This window comes from Anastrepha ludens, chromosome 4 (genome assembly GCF_028408465.1).
Source record: "Anastrepha ludens isolate Willacy chromosome 4, idAnaLude1.1, whole genome shotgun sequence".
In the NCBI taxonomy this organism is placed as follows: domain Eukaryota; kingdom Metazoa; phylum Arthropoda; class Insecta; order Diptera; family Tephritidae; genus Anastrepha; species Anastrepha ludens.
Window position 1 is genome coordinate 46,909,690 of NC_071500.1, and position 25,960 is coordinate 46,935,649.

Below are 25,960 nucleotides of genomic sequence, written 5' to 3' on the forward strand. Positions count from 1 at the left end.
TTTTAGGCTACCTCATAAATTGTTGACCACAAACGGCAGAGATGTTGCCAGATGTTTCTTCATCTAGAGATAGATATTGGCACATACATACATACATATGCATTGCGTTAAATATCTTAAGCACAGGACATATGGATAAGTTATGCAATTTTTTTGCTTCTTATTTAATTTAAAACAGTAGAAACTCGACTCTTACACATACTGGATACTTGCGACACAATTCTTTTACGTACTCAGTACTTGCAACATCAGAAAATCTTTACCTCGATACTTGCAACATTTTTTGCTTTGTCTTTCTCTTCTGCTCTTTTTACGTTGTATTTCTGGGAATGAAGCTCGGAGAAGTACCGACGAGGTCATTCTGCAAATGACATTTCTTGAATAAGATTAGCTTAAAGATTTTCCGGGAAGTACCGTCTAATTTATTTGCTGACGAAATGACAGTTTTGCTTTAACTTTTGCATGGTGTGGTCTTATAATGGCAAATAGAAAATTTACGCTGCTTACAATAAAAGAAAAAGCGTACATTCTGAATAAATAAAATGCGGGAATTTCTATTAATGTATTAGCTTGAAACTTTCACATGCATGGAGCAACAGTAACTCATGGTAATAAAAATGAACAGTCCATAAAAAACGGTCCAGGCAAAAAAAAACTTTAAGATTTCGGAATTTCTAAAAATCGAAAAGTTGTTGGTCAATTGGTTTGCGAATCCAAGGGTAAAAAATTAGCAAGTGGTATGCAAAAAGAGAAAACCAAATCATTACATGCCAAAATTCAGGTTAGGTTGCAAACTTAAAACAGCTAAAAATTTTTATTGCAACTTTGCTTCGGAAAGTAGAACCATTGCAGCACGTATCCCAATCTGAAATCGAGCAACAAATTGTTGAACCTCATGAAGAATATTGTAATGAAGACGACGAAACGCTCGCTGAAGGGGCTAACGACGTGATGCTAAATACGAATAAAATTATTTACATCGGAGGAAGTAATCGGAGGAAGTAATATCAGCTTCCAATATATGCTTGGATTGGGCAGAGCAGAACAATGCTTGCTTAAACGATGTTAAGCTACGGCGACACGCTCATGCATTTGCTGTCCAGCAGCTTATATGTGTGCTACATATACATATACACTAGGTTGTTCAATAAGTTTTGTGGTTCGATAAGAGAGGGCGTTGTCACTAGCCTACATTTTTTTTTTTGTGTTGGTAGACTCTTCATATGAACAAATGTGAAGTTTCATTTCAATCTGTCAATTCATTCTTTGTTTATAAGCCATTTAGTATCGACGTGTTTCTACAACAGAAAAAATTAAGTATGGTGCAGAGATTGAATTTTTATTCTTGGAAGTTTTAAAAGCAAAAGAAATTTATGAACGAATGTTGAAAGTGCTTAAAGACTTTTCGTCATCAACTGGTACAATAAAAAGATGGGTTGCTGAATTTAAATGTGGTCGTACAAGCCTTGAAGACGATCCACGTCTTAACAACAACAACACCAAAAATCGTAGAAAAAATACAAGAAATCGTATTAAGAAACCGTGAAGTAACTGAAAGAGATTTAGTAGAACCCCTAGGCGTCTCATTTAGTAATGTAAGCAAATAATCCTGAAGTATTGGGTTTCAGAAAGCTGCGTGCACAATGCGTGTCGCATTCGCCAACAATGGAACAAAAACACATTATAATCATGATCCTAACTCAAAAAAAGAGATTAAAGAGTGCTGTGAAACTGGTTCTTCGGCCCCGAAACGAGTTCGTGTTCAGAAATCGGCCAAGAAGGCCATCAGGACAATGCACTGGTTCACAAAAGCATGAACTAAATTTCGAATTGTTGGAGCAACCACCGTATTTATCAGACTTGGCCCCTAGCGACTTCCATCTGTTTCCAGACTTAAAAAAATGCATGCCTGCAAAGCATTTTATACCAAAAGGTGTGGTCATAACAGCTGTGGAAACTCATTTTGCAGCCCTTCCAGATTCTCATTTCAGAGATGGAATTAATATAATGGAATCTCATTGGAACATGTCTATTGGTATTCAAGGAAACTATACTGAATAATAAAGTGTATTCCAAACCTTAAAGTTGTGCCTTTCTTATCGAACCACAAAACTTTTTGAACAACCTAGTATGTACATAATATGTATATAATTGGCCGCACTATAATTGCAGTTTTATTTTCCATTGAATTTTTGTATAAAAAGTGTAAGATTCCAGTGGCTCAATTTGCGTTGATTTTGGCAATGTTTTCGTTGCTGACGTTATTTGTTGTGTTTTGTGGGACATACAAAAAAAAAAAAAAAATTGGAATTAAATAAACTTATCGATAACGAAAATTTTTTCTTAATATGGGCGCCAATATCCCAATTTAAATTTTGCTCAAATGTTACATCTGAACTGGGAGTAGTTATTGACCAATTTTATCAATTTTCAAAAGAATTATTACTATATATTTCGGTCCGAACTGAATTTAGCGCTCCCTTACTTGCTTTCTTTGTTTTAGTAGTTCCCTAATATGCAGCCTAAATTCTATACACATTTGTATGTGAATTTTTGCATACAAATTAAACCCCTTTCATTGTTTTTCGTGCCTTTGTGAGTGCTACTTTAGAACCATTTCATGCAATATTTTTACAATGCAAGTTTGTATAAATTTGTGCAAATAAGCAAATAAGAAGTAAATAAGTCCATTCGTCACACGAATCAGCCAAGTAACGGCAGCCACGTGCAGCCGACGCGATGTCAGCGAATTTTCACAGTCATTGCTCCCACGTTATTATTTCGAATTCACGGCGGATGTGGATATTTTTTTGAAAATTACTTTGCTAAGCGATACTCAATGTGAAGTTGACCTGATATTAAATATTGCACTTGAACACTTGCACTTGCACTTGAACACTTAAGTTTTCGATACAACTTTTCAGATTTAACCTTTTAATTTTGTACATAAATATTAACGCATTTCAAAACTTTACATTCACGCTTTTTCCACTAATAATTCTTAGTGTTACTTCAAATTACTTCACTTTTCATTTCTTTAATTATTTATAGCTACTTAATTTTGTCAGGCCATGATTTGCTCAGTTTTTTTATTATCTCACTTAACTTCTGTTGAACTAAATTTGTTATTCAAATTGTTTTTTTACTTTTATTTTCTTACCTTTAAATATGGGCGAGGCAGTCCATGTATGCGCTGCGCTTTGGCCCAGAAACTGCCCCACCGATATCTCCAATAGAATGATAGGCAAGCCGACTAGAAATAATAGTATTATGTATGGAATTAAATACGAAGATCCATATTTATCCAATTCTCTGGGGAAACGGACTATATTGGCGTAAGTGACATTCAAGCAGATGCACAGCACGAGCCCACGAAATATCGAACATTTGGTCTAGAGAGAGATAAAAAGAATGATAAATTAATGGATTTGAGTTTATTCTTTTATTTATTTATATATGTATAAGTGACTTTCTAAGGTAAACAATTAAATTTAAGGTAAGCAATTAAATTTAAGTAACGAAATGAATAAATGGGAAGAATTCATTGCTAACCTATACGGAATGCAGTATTAAAGTGTGGAGTATTAAAATTTTTCAAGAATATTTTAATTATTTATAGTTTTATTATATCTTCTTTCTTATTTGGTTCTAGTGCATTTTTGTTTTGTGCCAGTGTTTATTGGAGGTTTCGCCCAAATTTATAAACTTAACTGATAATATGCAGCGTGGGTACAACAAAATTATTAAAATTTTTTTTTTCATTACTACAACAAAAGTTATCCTTATTGATATACTAGTTATAAGAATATTGTGGATTTCGAATTTTTTGAGTATTTTTGTTGTTATTTGATTTCATTTGTTGCGGTTAGACTGAAGCAAAATATATATGCGCCATTCAAAAGAAAAAAGTATGTAAATGTATTAGTGACATTTTATATACTCGTGATCAAATAGCACTAAAACTCAGTGAGTATTTTAAGAGGCAGGTCAGTGTATTTTGAGGAGTCAAGTCAAATATATTTGAATGAGTAACGACACTTCTTGAGTATCATGCCTAGTCGAGGAGCCGGAGGCAGCTTGGGCTTAACTAAGGAGCTAAACCAAGTAGTCAGCGAATAAATTTCTAGATTTCTCGAAGTGTGTAGGTGAAGTACTGTGAAGGCTAGAAGGGGACAATAGATCATAAGATCGAATGTTCACCTCAAATACATCCATCTATTTAACCTTTTCATTGAGAGGTTGAAAGCCTTTCTTCTTTTTTCAACTAAAAAGCAGGCTGCTCCTCTTTTAAGGTTCCCACTGAAGCTTAACCAAGTGAAGCAAAGTGTATTGGGGTATCCGGAGATTGATAGCCAAAACGTACCTCTTTCTTCCTAAACCTCTTTTTATTATACCTCCCAGTAAGGAATTAACCTAGCGTAGCCCAATAACAAAGAAAAGCTCGAGTCCTAATTGGTAACGAAGCCGCAGCTTCGAATGCAAATGCGTCCGATACTTCGTTTACTGTTATACCCCTGAGTTTTGAGACCCAAATGAGCCAGATGCGATTGTGCGTTCCTAAAAAATTAAATTTCTTAATACACTCAAAGACCAATGATGACTTAGTCTCACAGCCAGGCAGTGCTTTAAGCGCCACCTGACTGTCTCTCAGAATGGCAATTCGCTTGTTCCGCAAATTCCTGTTTAAATTTATCTCTGCACATAGACGACAGCAAACACATCGGTTTGGAAGATGGCTTGGAAAACTATCCATCGACGCAAAATGTTTAGTTATGTGGTCATATATTACAATGTCTATGCCTTCTGGCATCTTCGAGCTATCTGTATATCAATACAGGATATATTCTTACGTATAACAGTTTACCTTGTCATCCAGTTCTAGGTAAGTCGCTTTAGATTCAGTTGCGTTTGATCTCAATCCATGGAGATAAATTTTTCGAAGCACATACATATACCTTATCTACAAATTTAAAGAAAGGCAGTTACGTAAGGCCGAATCTCTTCCTCTAATTCTAGTGCGCGGTTGTGTGGACTGGAAATCCCACATTGTATGTTCTGAGTGATGTCAGATTTTTGTTTTGGATTTGGTTTAACTGCCCTCGTATGTACGAGTACCTAAAATATATAAAATTCCTACCAAACTTACAGGGATTTAAAAGTTTCCAATGGGTAAGGCTTTCTCAAGTGGGCCACAAAATTACCAAAGTGAATATTTTGCGATGAAATTCAGCCAGGACTGAGTTATATCATCCAGAACCACACTCAGAAAATTTTGTTGTAAAATTCTAAATAGTTTTTTTTTATTAACTATCGAAGTTTTTTACAGCGCTTGAATAATTATCACATTTCTCGTAAAGTAAGTATCCGATTACAACGATTTTTCAACTGCAGATTGATAAAGGATACTATTTTCCAAATACGTTATTTTTGTTCCGAAACTTGATGTTTTGTTGTTGTAAAATTTTTTTTTAATAAACAATTTAAAATTAAACTAATTTCTGCGCCTCTGGAATGAAAAATTTTTAAGGATATTTACGTAATAAGCATCTGTGCATTTATGTATGGAAAAAAATGCGTGCAATTCGAAAAGGATTAATTACAATTAATTTTTATGTGCCAGGATGCGCGCTTCGACTTACGCGGACGCGCACGAACACACAAACGGCGACTCGCGGGCGGCTTGCGAAAAACCGTGTCTCAACACGATATGCTTCCGTAAGATAAGATTTGCCGACTTTTCCATTACTAGTGTTTACTTGTTTTTAAAGATTGGCCATATAAATAATTTACGTATAACAGAATTTGCGCTTTCACTGTCGCGGAAATGCGTAATGATAATTAAATCAAATGTATTCAAAGGAATGTATAAGCTGTCACGCAAGGTTTTATATATACTCCTTTATTACTAACGTTTATGTTTACATATCAGATCTATACATTGTAAGTTCAGTCAGCAAATGCCCTTAAAATTTCTCGCTGAAAAACAACAACAATTCACGGACGGACACAAAAAGTGAAACAGATATAGAAAGTTATACAGATATCGCATATTCATTTGTTATTTCGAGAAAAAATGAAAATCATTCACGCTTTTTACACTTTTCATGTATATTAGTTTGTTTTTACATAATGGGTATAATTTTAGATTGATCGTGGGCTGAAAATATTTTGCACTCGATGGAATTTTTATCTTTCGGAATAAAAGAATGGAACTGCCTCGTATTTTTCAAAGTTTGCGCTTTGGAATAGCGCTTTTTCAACTTACTAGAGTGATTTTCATGTTCTTGTTTATTACAGTAATCAAAATTAATTTTCTTAGAATTGACTTTTGCCCAATCATACAACTGTTTCGGTCCCGTAATTTTCACCGGGATTTTATCTCGCAAGCTTTCATGGTAAGCATCTCTCTTTATAGCACCACCAATACCATCGCAGGTACCTTTCCCACGTGCAGAGGCAAAAAAGTGCCACTCGGCATCGATGCCAAAATCCTTTTTGTGAAATAGTAAATTTATAAAATTGTACTTGTTTTTGTACTGTGAGGCCGCCCCGTCGGAAAAATAACAGATTTTCTTCACATTTCATTTACCAAACTGTTTAATCAAATATTGAATCAATTTAGAATTGAACAAATTGACTGCGGAACTGTCATGTTCCAATGCTTCAGAAATTATCACAAATTTTTTTTGCTGTTCTACGCCGTTTTCTTTGTAATGCACAACGTAAGAATGTATTGTTGCCTGCGTTGTGTTCCAGTATTCTGATTGCACAGAATTTTGAACACGACACTAAATTTCGCATTTTGGTCACTTATCCGGACTAGATTTGTGTAAACACGACTATGGTTTTGTTTTCCGAAAGGGTTACAACAACGATTTGCATGTGGCATTATATTAGTATATACTTAGTTTTGTACGCATTAACGTAAGCGATTTACATAATATCACAGTTTTAATTATCACCGAAACACATCACCACAGCAGTCGGAAGGAGATTAGACACAACTAACTAACAAAAACTGATCTTACGGAAGCATATCACGTTGAGACAAGGTTTTTCGCAAGCCGCCCGCGAGTCGCCGTTTGTGTGTTCGTGCGCGTCCGCGTAAGTCGAAGCGCGCATTCTGGCACATAAAAATTAATTATAATTAATCCTTTTCGAATTGCACGCATTTTTTTTCATACATAAATGCACAGATGTTTATTACGTTAATATCCTTAAAAAATTTTCATCCCAGAGGCGCAGAAATTAGTTACATTTTTAATTGTTTATTAAAAAAAATTATTTCCAACAACAAAACATCAAGTTTCGGAACAAAAATAACGTTTTTGATAAATATCATCCTTTATCAGTCTGCAGTTGAAAAATCGTTGTAATCGGATACTTACTTTACGAGAAATGTGATAATTATTCAAGCGCTGCAAAAAACTTCGATAGTTAATAAAAAAAAAGCTATTTAGAATTTTATAACAAAATTTTCTGAGTGTGCTTCTGGATGATAGAACTCAGCCCTGGCTGAATTTCATCGCAAAATATTCACTTTGGTAATTTTGTGGCCCACTTGAGAAAGCCTTACCCAATACTAATAAAGTATTTGGATAAGCTACACATCCAATCACTGCCCCCTCTTTGTAATTCACAGTTATTGAGTTCATCTCACTTATGAGTCAAAAGTTTTCGCATATCAAAACTAGTGCACACTAAATAACCGTCCATTTCCATTTTAACTATATTTTACTACTTATTTATGATGACAATTTCTTCTCACTATGCGTCGCATTTAACCACGACATACCAGTGGCAGCCATAAAAACAACAATCAAAGTAACACCAACTGGAGTAGCTTAAGCAGAAAGCACCAAACGCAAATCCGCTCTTTAAATCATACAAATAAACACATACGCATTAGCTTAAAGAGAAATTGAAAGTATTGCGGTTAAAAGCCGCAAAGATGCTGACAGTTTTAAAATTACCCCCAATCGGAAGGAAAGAGAAGGGAGACAATAATGTTTATAAATAACCAAGATGAAAGGTAGGTATGCTGTAGAAAATACAAAGTGCGAAAAGGAAATCATCACAAAAATTTCAACTACAGCTGAATTTAATATAACCGGGAATTTATTTAAGTTTAAAAGCGTTATCCAAGACAGCAAAACAAGCTGTAGAGGATGCTGTTACAATATAATTAAAAGTAGCATCGCTGCCACGCTGGTGTGAAAATACTTTCTCAGCAACTTACAAGTAAGTAGCACCTATCTGTTTCTCCATAAAGCGACTTGGCAAGAATTTGAAAGCAACAAAAAATGGAAATTTAATTAACACTTAAGCGAATCACAAAACCGACACAAATGTGAGAATTACTGCGCACATCAACTTAAGTGCTTATAACACCATTTAAGCAAAACTTGTTTAGCAGTTAAGTTAGAATAAGCTTACGAAATTCGCAATAAACTGAAAAGAGTGGACATGCAGATAGCAAAAATATAGACAAACTGCAAAATTCCGAACGGAACGACCATATAAGCAGTACTGCAATATTTTGTTATTATTCCGGTGATGGGCGATATATGTATATAATATTTGTTTTATAGTTGGCCAAAGTAACCAGTGTGCAGTTTTGTTGTATAAACTTCCTTATTTCAAACATTTGCACGAGCAAAGAGCCATTTTAACAAAAATTAATATAGAGTAATAATTATTAATTAATAAATAAATGTTACATATCCACGTTTGTAAATTTTATTGAAAAATTACTCGCTAAGGTATGTTTTAGTTAAGTTTAGTACTGTAATTATGTTTAGTGAGAAATGCTATTCAGATGTTAATGCATTTCTTTTATTTTGTTATATTCATATTTTTTATTTGTTTATATGCTATGCCATGTTATGCAGTGCTTTATTACGTAAAGTTATGTTATGTTATATTATGTTGTATTGTGTTATTTTACAATGATATGTTATGCTATGTTAAACTATGCTATTTAAAGTTTTTTTAGATTGATCTTGTATGATGTCATGACAGTTATGTAGGAATTACTCCCTAGAATATGCTTTAGTTTTTGTTGGTAATGTATTCATGTTTAGTGAGAAATAATTATATGCGTAAATGATATTCAATTTTTTTTGCATTTTTTGTATCCATCTTTTGTAATTTGTTATATCCATATTTTGTATTTGTTTATATGCTATGCCATGTTAGCTGTGCTTAATTATGTAAAGTTGTGTTATGTTATGTTATATTATGTTGTATTGTGTTATTTTACCATGTTATGTTTTGCTATGTTAAACTATGCTGTTTCATGTTTTGTTAGTTTCAACTTGCGTGATGTTATGATAGTTATGTTGAAATTACTCACTAGAATATGCTTTACTTTTGGTTAGCACTGTATTTACTATATGTTTAGTGAGATGCTACTGCATTTATTTTATTTTGTTTGTTGTCCATATGTTTTTCTTTTTTCTGTACGCTGTGCTTTGTTATACTATGATATTTATGTAAAGTTATGTACCTTGAGTTATTTTGTAGTATTCTCCTCAGCTTTGTTTTGCTACGTTAAACTATGTTTTTTCATGTTTCGTTAATTTTATGTTATATGATGCTATGATAGTAAAGTTATTTGCTTATATTTTATTTTTTATGTTTTGCAATACTATGTTTTGTTATATAAAACTGTAAAAATCTGTAATGTTTTCATTTACTATGTTATAAAGGGTTTTTTAATAAGAGGTGTTATTTTGATATTCAATGAAAAACGATATTTTTGAATGTTGTTGTTGTTGTTGTTGTTGTAGCACAGCATAAACATTCCCCATATTTAGGTACATACGGGGATTGCTGCTGGAGTGACAGTCCTTGGCCGGATACAAATCCGGATCGTTTCGGTAACGTAGAACCGATTGTGGTGGAAACGATATAAAGATATTTTTTAATATAATTGATCGGATGTTTATTTCATTATAAAGAGGAAGGTATACCGTTAATAGTGGAAAATAACATCATACAAATGACCACCACGACCACGCTTACAGCACAATATCCTTTTCATGAAATTTTCCATAACCGAATTGCACAGTGGCTGCCCTACGTCCTCGATAGCCTCACGAATTCCATCTTTGAGGTCTTGAACTGGCCCTGGGCTGTTGGCGTAGATCTTCTGTTTCACGTGGCCCCACAAAAAATGGTGACAAGGTGTTAAACCACAAGATCTCGGTGGCCAATTGTGATCACCACTTCGAGAGATAACACGGTCCGGAAACTTTTCCCGTACAAGATCAATGGTTTCGTAGATCAATACCATCCAATTCCGGCCATAAAAATCGTTAATCATCTCTCGATAGCGCAATCCACCTGTAACACCTGTTATTGGAAAACCCTTTATTACGTTGCTGTGTATTACTTTATTTTAATATGTTATGTTTTGTTATGTTATGTTAAGCTGAGTTATTTTATATTGTAGTGCATATAGATTTTATTTATATTATATTTTAGTATTTATATCAATATATTTTACTTCATTTTATTTATATTAATTTTTACTTTTTTTTTGTTTTTTTTTGAGTCGTGCAAATACATTTGTATTGCTTACAAATTTATTTTTATACATTTTTATTCTCACTTTTCGCGCATCTTCAGCCATTCAAAAAATCATTGTCAGCGACCTGAATTTCTTGCATTCACCACAATCATTAAATCTAGTTATTTGGTTATGTGTGGGCAAAATAGTAGAAACGTTTCGAAGCAATGAAAAACAATTAGTGTGAGCTGTGTCAGACCATTGTAATCGCATCGATTGGCTACACAAAAGATTTGATTTGATATACAATTGCAAGCAACACCACACAATAACTGCTCATTTGACATTTTCTTCCCATAATACAACTACATATACGTATATGTATAAGTAGTTATTCACTAAAATGCTAGTGGTGATAATTATAATACATACAAGCGAATTGCTGTCAATGACTTCAAGTGAAATTAATCGAATGTGGTAATTCAATAGCATTTCACTGTCATATGGAACCATCACCATCGAAAGCACTCCCACAAATCCATATGTATGTGTGTATGTACTATTTGTGTTGAAAAGCATAAAATTTATATTATGTTGCTATTAATGCTCCCATAGAATTCGCAATACGAAAAAATTTTAAATTTTAATATACAAGGAAACTTATATACGACCCAGAAGTTTTAGAAGAAACTGACAGTAGAATAATTAAAGAAAAAGCCATGACGAAGCTACTAGTTTGTTAAAATAATTGTATAAAAATGTTACCACAACACACCTGGAAAAAGATTGAATATAAGTACACGGTGTCTAAAGCCCTCATAGCAAATAAAGCGCCAGGATATGACCTAATAACAAGCAAAAAAAGGATAACGCACGTGCGGTTACACGTTAATCTCTTTTATATTTAATCCGATGATTAAGAAAGAATACTTTCCCATAGAAAGTTGGGCAGATTACTCTTATGCCCAAGCCAGGGAAGCCTTTGAATATGGTATCTTCTTATAGTCCGATAAGTCTACTAGCTGTCAAAACTTTTCGCTAAAGAAGCACTAGAGAGGAAAGAATATTGTGTTGCAGTTTTTCTAGATATCACGCAGATTTTTGATAAGATCTGGTATGAAGGCCTATTATATAAGCTTAAAGCGAGCCTGCCACATAGTTACTACATGATCTTAAAATCATATCTTCAGAACATGCATTTTCTTGTCACAGTAAACGACGAAGCCACCGACCACCACCCAATAAAAGCAGGTGTACCATAGGGAAACGTAGTAGGGCCTATATTTACAGCCGATCTTACCTTACCGATGAAAAAATACACCGCCTCATGTGCAGATGATGGTTAAGAATGAGCATGCCTCAGCTGATTCTTCTACACTACAAGGAAACCTCGAGATGTTTGCGCCTGGTTGCAAAATGACAAAAAGCCAACGAAAGCAAAAAACTTTTACCCTGTAAATTTACGCAACGCACAAATTTCCCAGATAATGCTAAATACTTAGGTATTCTGCTAGTAACGGAGTTCAAATGCGGGGTTCAGCTTCAAAATCGAACTTGGAAATCCTGCAGAGATTTCAGTCTAAAATGCTACCCATCTGTGCCAATGCGTCTTGGATTGTAAGCAACGAGCCTACTTAAACAGTATTAGGCTATTAATAAATCCTAAAACTGCTGAAAGCTTAATTTCTACCAGGAGGTTTGGATCTATAACCCCGCTTTCCAGGTAATTTAGTTTTAGTCTTTTCTCCGTTTGAACTCTCCAGTACTCGATTAAGCCTCGTTGTTCCCGTAAAAAGACACTTTTGAAGCTGTTGTTTACCCCGCAGAAATGTTCAGAACGTATGAAGGGAGTGTTTGCCATCTTACTAGGTAACAAAGTTTATTGATGCTAGAGTTTCCAGAATTTTAAAATATTCCCAGAGCAACCTTGATTGAAATGAGAAACTATCTAGCGCCTGTCTCTGCGAAGGCATTCCCTGGCACATAGCTCTAAGGCATGGACCTCCGCTAGAAGTAATACTGAATGTTTTTTAAATGAAAGATTGTATGTAATAAATGGAGTTAAACAAAAAAACAAGAAAAAGTAACTCATATTACACACACACATTCACGCCCATACTTACTTTGCGATAATAACGGAATGGCACATCCTCATGCACGACATATAAATAATCTGCTAGATACTTTGTTGTTGGTATCTCCATCTTTGGGCAGATTTTGTAGCGTTTGTATGCGCAGAAGAATTTGTCATTTTCTTGCATTACTCGGCGCTGGCAAGCCAAATGAACGCGACAAATTAAAATTTCCTTAACTTTTTTCAGTAGCACGTTTCAACAATTTTTGAATTTTTTATTTTTGTTTTTTTGGTAATTAAAGGTCGCCATGCAGGTGAAAGTAAAATAGTTATCATGCTTGGGTTTATTTTTGGTTATTGGATTTTTAAAATTTTCACATGTTAGCGCTGCTGCAAATATTAATTAATTATTTAGTTAGGTCAAAACTTTCCGTTCAAATATTTTTTTTTTGCTTTTGCTTTTTTTGATGAAAAAAATAGTATTATAGGTATATGCTTATTTATTTATTTTCTTGCTTATTTATTTTATCACCATTAGTGCCCATTTCACTTTTTTACGTAATTTCGTGTGTGTTTGCATAATGACTATAAAATAAAAATAAAACAAAAAAAACAAAATAGATAACAGAAAAAATAAAAATAAAAATGCACCCCACAACTGCTTTTTGGTTTTTTTTCAATATTTTTTAAAGTTTTTATTAACATTTTGCCAATGCGTAGCTCAAACATTTAATGAGCAGTCGAAATCAGCACGCAAGCCATATGCAATCAACACCTACAACCAATAATATTTTGATACTCGTATATTACATATAAACTAGTACTGACACGTACTCACATATGTATGCCTACGTATACAATTTGTGGCTTTATTGTTTGTTTTAGTGTTTTTTTTTTTTTTTTGGTTTTTGTTTTTTTTTTTTGCTTTAGTTATGCAGTTCTGCAGCAGTTGGTCAAGCTTTTTAATATTTCATTACGTTTCTTTAATTCTCTAATTAACTCGCATCTGATTTCCGAGTAGGTGGTTTGAGACATGGCTACTGTGGTAAAAAACATTGAATCAACTCAAAGTCAAGGAGAAATCCATCAGTGCACTTTAATAACAATCAGATCTTTTCCATTTAAATGGTAATTCCGAACAGCAATATCCGCTTAAATTAAAACTTGGGTAAATTTAGTGTACAACTTATTTGTTTCACGTTCATATTTAATTACCAGCATGAAATTTTAAAATACACTAAAAATGTTTGATATATCACGCGCTATTACTCAAAATTAAACATTTGTTAAAAAATCAAGTTTTTAGGTGAGCTGCGCACTGGCTAGTGTGATAATTCATTAAAAAATCATGGTTTCGGGCTTGGTACCGAAATATTGGTACTGAGAAACCGAGAATTCCCGGAATTGTAAAATCCAAGACTATTCTTAATGTTTAATTAAACTTAAAAAAAAATCGATACTTGAAAGACGATTCACCCACTTTTGATGTGAATGTGAATGTATCTGGCGAATTTCATTCAGATACCTTAATTTTCTCTGCGCTCGAAAAACATGGACCGATTAACATGGATCCGATAAATAGAATAAATACAATCTTTGTTGAGTGTTTGGCCGAGCTCCTCCTCTTATTTGTTGTGTGCGCTTTCATGATCTTCCACAATTGTAGGGACCTACAATTTTATGACACCTCCGAGTGGCAAATGCTTTTTTAAGAGAAGCCTTTTCATGACAGAAATACACTCGGAGGTTTGCCATTACGTGCCGAGAGGCACCACTATTAGAAAAAATATTTTCCATGATTGCCTTTTAGTAAAAATAAAAAGAAGACTTTGTCTAAGAGAATAAAGCGAAAACTATTTTGTGTATAATTTTTGATAAAAAAATAAGGTTAATACAAAACACTCAGGGACAGTTGCCCTATACCGCAACAGGGAGACAATCGGCAAAACATGATGCTTGCTCTCTAAACTGGTGTATATTGTAATTAAATACTTACGCACTGTAGCATTGAGGTCATTAATCCACGAGCTAGTGGTTTTGATTTCCCAATATTTAAGATGAAATTAACCACTTTCGCGATACATAAAGCACGGCTGCTCTGAGGGCGTTTGGCTCCATCACGAATAATTCTAAAAATAAAAGTACTGAACCGCCACAAAAGTACATGGTCCACCTACAACCTCAAGCAATTGTCGACATTAAAAAATATGAATGAAAACGAAGGGACGCCTGGAGACTAATGGCACTCATAATTGGCTTTTGGTCTATCGGATAACAAGCAACCAAAATGAGCATCCTTCACAACACCTGCTGTCACAGTTGGAAACAGCCGGAGAAAAAGAAAACAATCTTCCATTTCATCTGTGAATTCCTTGCCCTATGGAAGGACAGAATGTTAACCCTGAGCAAACCGCTGTTCGAGAATCTCGAACAACTGTCTGGCTTAGACCTAATAAGGCTCTTAAATCGCTCAGACTGGATATAGTCTTGCTGTAAATTACTGGTAAACAAGTTGGTAACGAGCATGTGCAACAAAATGGTGCGGAAGCGCTAGTTGGATTCTGGATGAATCACCCCTTTAACCAACCATAGATCACGAAAGAGGATTACACAGTAGTTCTCATTTTATCTCGCAAGCAAAATGTAGCACTCAAAGACACTTTGAAAAGACGTGTGAGCTTGCAAGAAAAAGGTTATTCTGAATCACTTTTACTAACATGAAGAAGTTATGAGGTCTGAGATCTGTTCCCAGCAGATAAAAAGTTTACGGCCAAAGCGGAGCACGAGGAAAATGCAAGAACTACTCACGCTCAATGGGAGAGAACTATTCATATGTAGATGTGCGGTACTTCTCAGTCAAATACTTATTGCGTTGCGAAGTACGCAAGATGACTAGAAATTCCTTATGTCAAAGACAAAAACCACCCGGCATCCACTTTATCTTTATGCTCTACTATTTATGTTAGAAGATGACAAACATATTTGGAAACTGAGTTTTTCGTTAACTCCGCTGGCAAGAGTAGTATGGGTTTTGAAACTCTATTCGGGTCTTCGCGCGCTAGTGGAATTGTCAGTAGCCACTTTGGCTTAACCTAACCCATTTCTACTCGTCTGTATGCGAACAATGTGTGCGGAACAGCTATTTACAATTTCAAGCGAAGAATTGGAGCTTTTTTGTGGAATGAACGCTACCGCTTTTATGCGACCACTCCAATTGGACTGCCAAATTTGGCGCTTAAAACTGTAGGCCTGACAAAAATAGTGAAGCGCTGAAAATTCGCATTTAATTTTCATACAGAAGACGGTCCACACATAACCGGAAATTAATTAATTTGTCAATTAGCATGTATTTGCAATATTTAAATATTTATATGTTGCCAATAGAGCCGAAATGAATTCATAAAATTATACAATATATAAATATATACAAATGTTGTATGTACACATTAGAGCAGGTTGGGCAAAAGTTTGAAAAAGCCAATCCATACTTCAAGGCTTTTGGAGAGTATCTCAAATCATATAAATATTTTTTTTTTGCTCGTAAGTGATATATGTATTGTCATGAAGTGCCCGATGATTGCTAATTTTTTCTCTGCTAAGGTATTATTTTTCTCCTGAGCCATATTTCACCCTCTTAAATCGAATTGTTCCCCAAAAAATCAAAGCCTTCATAAAATCAGTAAATTCTTGCCCATTAAGTTTTGCATAGCTAATTAAAGTTTTGCTAACCGGCCCGGCGTAGTCTGTGCACGTGTGCTTATTTATATATGAATATATGTAGATATGTTGTTAACAAAGTCTATAATAAAATTCAATGTCAACATCTAAAATTTTGTCCAATTCTTTGCTGTTCAATTTCAGTCTTTATTTGATATTCTAATTTTATTCATTCCCCTTTTTTTTTAATCAGTCTCTCTGTTTATGGCTTTTATTGTCAATATGTAAGTATACATTCGAGTTTTTGTTCAATTGATTCAACAGTACGAGTATTTAGGCGGGCATTTACTGTTTTATGTTAGTTGATGCTTTCTGGTGGCCCAACCCATCACTGCACCTGGAAATATTACGTCAGACTAAATACTTATTCCAAACTAAATATTAAATGGGCACTGCGAGCACATTTGTTAAGGTCGATACTTTACGAGGGCGATTCAATAAATACGCATATTTGATGACAGCGGGCGTTCCTGAAACCAATTTCAGACTGATTGATAGGTTAGTTTGGATTTGACAGCTATTCGAGTAAAATGTGTTTCATGATTTTCGCTATGATGGGAAAAGAGCAGTATTGTTCGAATCAGTATGTGGAATTTAAGGGGTTAGGGGTAGTCAGAATTTTCAAAAAATCGATTTTTTTTTTGCATTTTCTTAAAGTATAATGTTTTAAAAATATTGTGTAAAAATTTGAAGTGAATCCGACAAATACTTTTCAAGTTATTCAACAATTAACAAAGGGCGCTCGGCCGCTCCGGAGCCGATAGCAAAACTTTAAATGCGTTTTTCTCAAAACTATGTTTTTCAAACTGGTGAACACTGTAACTTAAAAACCGCTACGTAGATTTCAATAAAATTTATACAGCTTTTGAAAAACATAAAAAACTTGTGCCTGATCGAAGGATTTTTTTTTTTCAAAAATTTCGATTTTTTTTTAACAATTAACTGTTGGTTTTTTCCCGAAAATCTGAAAAATATTTCCTGAGGCCGCCATTTTGTTCATTTCGAAAAAAAAAAAAAGCTTCGATCCGGCTCGAGATTATCTATCAATAAAAATAATTTTTCTCATCCGATTGGTTTTAGATGAATCTGCAAGGACTTGTGATGTTCACCGCAAGGGACTTCTGGAGAAACGGGCTTCACACAAACAGCGATAACTTTTGCAATTATTAATTTTTTTTTTTGAAATTTTGGTGAAGTCAAGTTAAAACATGATGTTTTTATCCTATGTTTTTATTTTTGTTAAATAAATTAATTAAGTAGCAAAAAAAAATTCGTGAAAATCATCATTTTTTCGGGCCTCTGACTACCCCTAACCCCTTAAGCGAGATCCGAAGGAATTTTCGCATCGAGTTGTCACCGTTGATGAAACCTGGATTCATCCACTGGAGCGTAGGGCCTCAGTAAAACACCTCCATATGATTCTAGTTTTTGCAAAGAGCTTGATTTCGTTCCAATTTTTTCCTGACGTTTCAACATTCTTTCTGGACAGTTCTCCTCTAAGATATTTTTCGACGGCCAACCTTGCCAGCACCTTGTAGATTCCAATCCAGGGCTTGACGACAGATTTACTTTCGCAGTTTTCTCATAACAGCTACCGGCTGGTTTTTGCACCTCTCGTATAGGTCGGATTCATCATTACACACCAGAAACTAAGCAACAATCAAAACAATGGATTTCTCCCGGTGAATCCGCTCCAAAGAAAGCAAAGACAGTCCCATTAGTCAAAAAAGTCATGGCGATGATTTTTTGGGATGCGAACGGCGTTATCCTCATGGATTTTTTAGAAAAAAGAAGAACGATCACTAGACCATACCGCAGTGAGTTATTGGACCGCTTTCACAAAAAATTGAAAAGGACACGTCCGCATTTGGCTAAAAAGAAGGTGCTGTTTCCCCACGACAACGCACCAGCACATTCATCCGGAATTGTCGCCGCCAAACTGCATGAACTGCATTATGAAATGTTGCCGCATCCCCCGTATTCACCCGACCTGGCTCCCTGCGAGTTTTCCTTGTTCAACAACATGAAAAAATGGCTCGCGGGAAAAAAAATTAGTTCAAGCGAGGAACTCATCGTCGAGGCAGAAGCGTATTTTTTTGAGAATTCAACAAATCCTATTTTTTGGAGTGATTAAAAAAATGGCCGAAGCTCTAGGAGAAGTGTATCTTTCTAAAACATAGTCCCCATGTTGACAAATAACAAAAAAATTTATAAAAAATGATGCCTTCATTTCTAACACGGGTACTTATTGAACCCTCTCCGTAGAGACATTTATCTACTACTCTCCCCATGTTCCGGTGGAAGCATTACCAATTTCTCATTCGATATTGTTCATAAACCCCTCTAACACCAACTACTTAACATAATTCCAGAAAAAGAAATCCAAGAGTGTCAAATCACATGGGCGAGATGCCGATTCAATTGAGTCATTTCTCGAAATCAGATGAATTTCGGCGAACTTCCTTAACAATAGATTAATTGTGTTATAAGCTGTGAGGTAATTGACACCGTTCGGTAGGTAAAAATATCACTTTTATTAAGTGCATCCAACTCAAGCCAAAACTACCCTTTCAACATGGTACTCACATGACTTACATTTTTTGCAATACAAAAACATGTGCTGTTACAATTGTGGCATGAAATTCGCTCCATGCAGTATATATATTTTTTTAATTCTCTGCATAATTTTTTGCTTTTCAACAAAGCCTTTAATGCAAAAAACGAGCTTCATCGCTCAAAATGATTTTTCCCAATTCAGAATTAAACCTTTGCAAAGCTCAAACGGAAGAGTTCTGGTGTTCCAGCACTTGGATTTGGGTGCTTTTGCTAGGGAGTAACTCAAAATTTGTATACAAAATTGGACAAAATCTTCCCGGAAAGTTCTCAATCCCTATGTAATAGACTAAATTGGCTCACTTCGAACTCACTTGCGGTATTTTCGGGCACTATGACCCAGACTTTGTATCGGTAATTCAGAAGCAGTAGACTTATACTGAACGAAAATTTAAGTTAGCACTATTAAAGTCTCAATATTTCATTACATTAATTTTTATTAATTTCCAACCTGCGCTCGATACTTAACTTCGTCATGATATAAATGTAATTCTGTAATAATTTTTTCACATGGCAAAACATTGCAATTAATTAAAAATAAATCTCACTATTGAAAAACGCTTTACCCTGGTAATAGAACTTAGAATTTTTTTTACACTAAACAACATAAATTCGTATCCCATAATAAATTTCTTTTAGAAAGTAAAATTTAAAAATTTGCATTCCAGGCAATTCCACAAAGCCATTGTTAAAAATAAAGTGTTTAGGACATGAATTGAAGACTTTTACTACTGATGTTGCTTGGTTATTATTCATCTTAAGAATTAATAATATTAGTCTGGCTATCACATAAGTTTTTATATATTTATAAAGTGTCACCTTTAACAGTGAACTTTTTATTTAGTTCTAGATAAAATTTCTCAGCGTTCAAAACAAAATTTGGTTTTTTAAGAAATTTAGTTGAATTCAGGATGCTAATTTTTTTCAATTTTGGTTGCCTAGTGCTATCAATCATAAGGATCAATAAAGATCACATTTTTTAAATTATTTAGGTGGTTTAAAAAATATATATCAGGAATACAATTTTTTCAAGCATTAGAAATTAATTTCGTGATATTTTTCTATATTTTTTCCAAAGTGCGGAATGTACACTAGATTTCGCTAGAGATTTCGCTTTTATTTTCCGAGCACAGTTTACCAATTTTTGTTTATATATTTGTTTATATTTTTGTTAAATATTTGATTAGGTTTACTTCTTCATTTTATTCTACCCATAATATAATATTTTATACTGTTCCATTTCGTAGCTTTCGATTAGAGTTAAATGCATTAATTTTTATTTCGCTCGACATCATTTCTTTGTTTCATTTATTTTCATTTTAATTGAATTGTTAACTTAAATTTAATTTCGTAGTTTAGTTAAGTTTTGTTTTTTGTTTTTGTTTTGTCTTTTGCCTACAAAAAACATTCGCATATCTAGCAAGTGACCGCAGCAGCTCCATATTGGCAAGACGGATTCGGCAAAAGCCATTTAAGTATTTACGTTAGTCACGGGCTCTAAAAGGCACTTTATTTTGGTGCTTTTAGTTTTAATTTTACATATATACATACATACATACATGCGTACGTCTATATAATCCACTTAGTTTTAAATCCAAAATGCACACACCATCCACTTATCAGGCAATAAATAACAACAAATTTGTACATAATCCGATTGAGCCAGCGATCGAATTAAAAGCCGCACAAAATCCATAAATGACAACATAAAAAAAATATATTAAAAATTAAATGAAAAAGCCAAAAAATTGGGCTTTTTGGAAATTCGCACTAATCATGCGAATCTGCGCATGTATACAAACATTTACAAATTGGCTATGTTTTTTTTTTTTTACTTTTACAAATTTCATGTGCGTATTTTATTTATATGCATACATACACACACATATGCATATATTTCTCACTCAACACTAAATTGAATTAGACTGGCGTTAATTGAATTCGAGAAGTCAGACTGCTCACGACATTTGAACTCACGACATTATACTAAAACAACAACAAACGAAAGAAGGCAATAATAATAGCACAGCAGTAAGAATTTTCTAAAAAATTTTATATGGAACAATTTTTTTTTTAATATTTTAGGTGCCAGTTAACGAAGCAAATCACTTTGGCTGTTGATGGTATTAGTGTTAGTGTTATTGACTGATGCCGTCAGCGCACGCGCATCTGTACACCACTTCGGCTGAGCAACACCTGAACGTTTCACTAACGGCAAAATGTTGTCAAAGGTCTGATGTGGTGTCACAAGATGAAAGATGCTTTTCGCGCAGCCGGTTTCGTTGTTATCTAGATAGCTGGCCATTGCCAAATAACTGTTGCTCAACAATAGCCGCCGTCGCGTTTGCTGTCACGGTCATTGTTGCAATGTCTATTGTTGAAGCTTTCGCTTTAAACTAAAATTGCTTTTGCTGTTTTCGTGCCTAAAACTTTATCAAAGTCACAATTCTTTATTTTGTTTTTTTTTTTTGTTTTGGTTTTGGGAACTTTTCCACAAACTATACGATTTTTTATTTCCGCTTTGTTGGCATTTTCAAGTTATTTGAAAATCTTGCATTTATTTAAACTTTTTCTTTTTGCGGTTAAGAATTCATTTTAAAATTTTTTTATTAGAATTTTCACATAGTAATACATAGTTACATTTGTATATGTGTGTATGCTTATGATCTTTATTTGTTGTTTTGTTTTGCACACATTTTTTCTTGAATAAAATTACTGCGCCGCTTGTACAACTGACACTCGCTCTCACCGGGTAATAATAAACTGACGGCGCATGCAAGCGCGTTGAAGGCCCAAAGCCCAGCAGACAACAAAAAACTAATGCTTCTTGTACCGCTAACATACATACATACGTATGTACTATAAGCCTCACATGTTACAACGCGCCTATAACCGTATGTACGTATGTTTGTATCCACAAAAAATCACCACACACGCATTCTCCCTAATTGTCTGAAAAACATTGGTAAGTAAGAGAGACGGTGGCATACGGCCTTTCAGTAATACTGACACTAAAACTCGCTACTCGCGAACAGCGGTGGCGGCTCAAAGATAGTCGAAGCCTTCATAAATAACTACTATTGCATATAGTATAGAAAAAAATATAATAACGATCGCGACTTTTTCTCATTTGCTCATTCAGTCGCTCCAAACGCTATTGCGGACTATTCGACTTCTTGACTGTCGAGTTCAGCTGAAGCTGGTGCGCCATGCCGTGCCGGCCAGCCAGCTAATCGTTTGCTTCTACATTACCTTCAGCAAGCCATTCATTCCATACACAAAGCACACATACTCAAACACTCACACACGCACAAGTAGACTTTGCATGCTTCACGCTTTGCTCTGTTTTGTTTCCGCTCTTCTAGCGGTTGCTGCCACTCATCAACGCTTTGCCATGCGCCGCCGGCTTTGCTTTCTTACACACAAGCTTCATAGCAAGTAAATCTATATATACACGTACATAACAACATATTTATACATTTGTGTATGGAACCTAAGAGCATGTGTGTGTGTGTGTGTGTGCTTTCTTTCATTCATACGATTATTATTTTTCCCTTTACTTTTCATATATTTGATAATTAGCAGTTTTGCTACAATCAGCGCTTTCTTTGTGTGTATTCAGTTAGAGTGGAGACAGTATGTGCAAAAAGTGTGTAAGCAAAGAACACTTAAAAACTTTGTTCTTTAAAATTACTTCATAAATATACGATGGGTGGCTGATAAGCAATGATGTTGATGCTGTAAAATATCTCAATCGCAATTATTTATTATCACACTTAATATACATACACCCTTCCTCTATCCCTGCATTATATCATAGTTCGAAACAATACCAGAAGCCTCTTTCTGTCAACTCCATACCGCTTTCTCTTGCACAGTTTCCCTGGAACTAAATTTTAAACTTCTATTACAGATTTTACGCCAGGAATATTAAGCAATACCGCGTGAGCCAGTTCAATGCCTTGTGAGAAAATAGTTTTTTTCGACCTATGGGGGGGGCACCGTACCGGAGTGAACGGGCTCATATGGAGTGCTATACTGCATTTTAAGGAGAACAAAGGAATTTTGTGCATTCGTTCTCCTTCTATAACAGCATCAGTATCAAAACTAGTACACTAGTTCTCTTTAACAGCTAGTGGCTATTTTCCAGGCTAAAGTATTTGCCTAGTAAGTCAATGCGCTTTCATAACGAATTATCCAGATAATAACACTTTTATTTTTATCTCAGGCATTTTTGAGTCAATTTGAGTACCTGATCAACAAAACCTCTACGGCAATGACCACAGAAAGTACGCTTCATAATCTCATATGGGGATCCCAATACAAGCATTTGAGGTACAGAATTACCAAAATCAGTTGAGCAGCACATTACCTTAAGAGAACAATTCATCTCTTAGCGAAACTAAGACCTAGCACTATAAGGCTCCTCGCCGATTTTATCGGCATTCAATTGGCAATTTTGTTCACTGTGCAACAGATTTTGTAATGCGACGTTTGCATGCCAACCATATGATTCTTCATGTTCGACGCACCCGAGCGCGACTCTTCAACATTAAAGGCACAACACAACACGTGGCCACAGTTCAGTGAATCTACTGTATATGTACATAAATATGTACCAAATTAACAAAAAGTGTTTTAACTAGTTTTTATATCGGGTGTTTTTTAAGTACTTGAGAACTTAAAATGGTAACACAAAACAAAAATATTGTTGGAATGCTTTGTTTTGTAATATGATCTAGTAGACAATTTCATAGCATTTATTTCTTGATTATGATAACCCGCAGAAGTCCGTCGCAGCTACAAGTAATGTGGTGCATTCGGTCAGTTAAATTTTTGAGTTATTTTTGCAATAAATCTGAATAATAAATCTAAATGAACCCTATCGGCAAAAGAGCCACGCAAACGATGGTTTTGCTTCATTTGGCTTCAGTTCTTGCACGAGCTGTATTTTATAGGCACGTAAGCCAAAATCCTTACGTAAAATTTTCCACGTAGTCAAGGAATAAATACCAATAAATGAACAATGATGACGAATCGACGTTTTCTTCAACAATTTGGTCTATGAACTTCCCGAACAGATTTGTTGTTTTTTTTTCAAAGTGAATTTCCACAATTTGGAAGTGTTGTTCTGGCGTTAAACGATTCGTGATGACTTGCCAAACCCTCTTCTTCTTTATTGGCGCGATAACCGGATAAGCGATTTTCATCGAGTTTGACAAAGTGCGCCAGTCGTTTCTTGCCTAACCGGCCTAAGTTGGAAACACCAAGTGAAGCCAAGTCCTTCCTCTATCACCAGCTGGTACCGCATCGAATACTTTCAGAGCGGGAGTATTTGCTTCCATTCGGACATGTCCCAGCCAACGTAGCCGCTGGATCTTTATTAGATATGCTATATCTATGTGGTCGTAAAGCTCATTGTTCCATCACCGTTAACGTTCAAAGATCCACAAATCTGCCGCAGAATCTTTCTACCAAACACTCCAAAGCACGCTTCTTGGGATACTGTCATCGTGCAAGCTTCTGCGCCATATGTTAGGATGGGCATTCTCATCATGCCTTATGGAGTGTTAGTTTCTTACTGTTATCGGTGTTAATGCTGGTTCTTAAATAAACGAAGTCTTTTACAACCTCGAAGACATAACTGTCTGCAGTGACGTGGATGCCGATACGCAAGTGCGCTGACTGTTTGTTTGATGAAAAGAGACCTCACTGACCAGAAACATCAACACAGTTTGCTGATCTCAGGTATCAAATATCGATATTTCTCATGCAGCTAAAAAACACCCGATATATGTATGTATGTACGATGCTTCAAGTTTTTTGCTATTGTTTTGGGCGCTGAAATGCATTTTTAGCTGTTCATATTACAATAGTATGTCGCTATATGTCGATACATTAGGGCAGGTGGACGTTTTTTATTAAAAATCATTCATAAGTTTCATAACAGAGCTAAAGGTAGATGGAGTTTATAGTGAAGTAATCAAAATAAGCAGACTTGGAGCTCCCTACGGTGGATGATGGATACGAAGCTATTGTTTGCCAGATAATTGCTCGTCAATGAAATTCGGTGCATAAGACAAATATCTACATTAACTGACCCAATTGTTACTACTCGCACAGTAAAAAACCTCTAAGTGGCTCCAAGAGATGCTCCGAACTCAAGAGCTACTCCGAAGATGTAAGAGCTAAGCAGTAGAAGAAATTCCCATTCTAGCTGTTCCTACTGCTATTAGCATGTTCCTACATAGTAACTATTCCTATTCCTATTGTTACTACCATGTTCCTACTTAGCTATTCATGTGGAAGCATGAGCACAAGGAGGCCTTATGAGGTGGCGTTGTTGGCGATACACTAGATGGTTGATTAGACTCCTCCGAAATACTAGATGGCTCATCGAAGGCGGCACAAGAATCTAATAGTGGAATTGTCCTGCTTTGAGGTTCGTTGTAGGCATGAAATACCAAATGATAGGTAGAGAAATGTTTTTCTAATAGCAGTAGGCCCTTGGCAGGTAATGGCGACGGGTCCCCATAAAAACCATCGGATTTTTGGATGGAGTATAAAACTATTGGTCCCTCTAGGTCTTTATTATTAACCTAGATATGCCGCTTTTCGAATCTGAATACAATCAGACCGTAAAAAACATTTATAAAAGTAGGTATCATCAAACTTACAAGCTATGCAATCATATTTGCTTGAGCAAGTCGAATTTCATAATTACCTATAAAATATAATCATATCATAAAAACTAAAAAAACGCCATATCGAGGTACGTTAGGTTCGGTTACCTATGCGAGGACCTACTTGAACGTAAAACACTATATCGAGGTGAGTAAGGTAAAAAGGTACAACCCAAAAACTTTTTCAAAATCCATTAACATGACAGTCTTGCAATTACTGATTAATGGAATGTTCGGATTAAATTAAATATTAATTAAAATTTCATTTACGTAAAATTCGCAGAACTTAAGTCTCACAAATCGACCCGCTCCAAAGTGCACAAATAAATTATTGCTGAGAATTTATAATGCCTACAGACG

The 25,960-nt window shown here is 34.9% G+C and overlaps 1 protein-coding gene across 5 annotated transcripts in view; it reads right to left on the reverse strand.

Annotated features, from left to right (window-relative positions):
- The window catches only part of LOC128862182 (sodium- and chloride-dependent GABA transporter 1), a 166,293-nt gene that overhangs the window by 11,963 nt on the left and 128,370 nt on the right, over positions 1 to 25,960 (reverse strand). For 4 of the 5 annotated variants that reach the window (XM_054100655.1, XM_054100657.1, XM_054100656.1 and 1 more), the window contains one exon: positions 3,161 to 3,392. In XM_054100655.1, the coding sequence (XP_053956630.1) occupies positions 3,161 to 3,392 (232 nt within the window). Of the gene's footprint in view, positions 1 to 3,160; positions 3,393 to 12,636; positions 12,954 to 25,960 lie in introns of those variants that run through there. The other variant, XM_054100660.1, reaches the window with a different exon arrangement.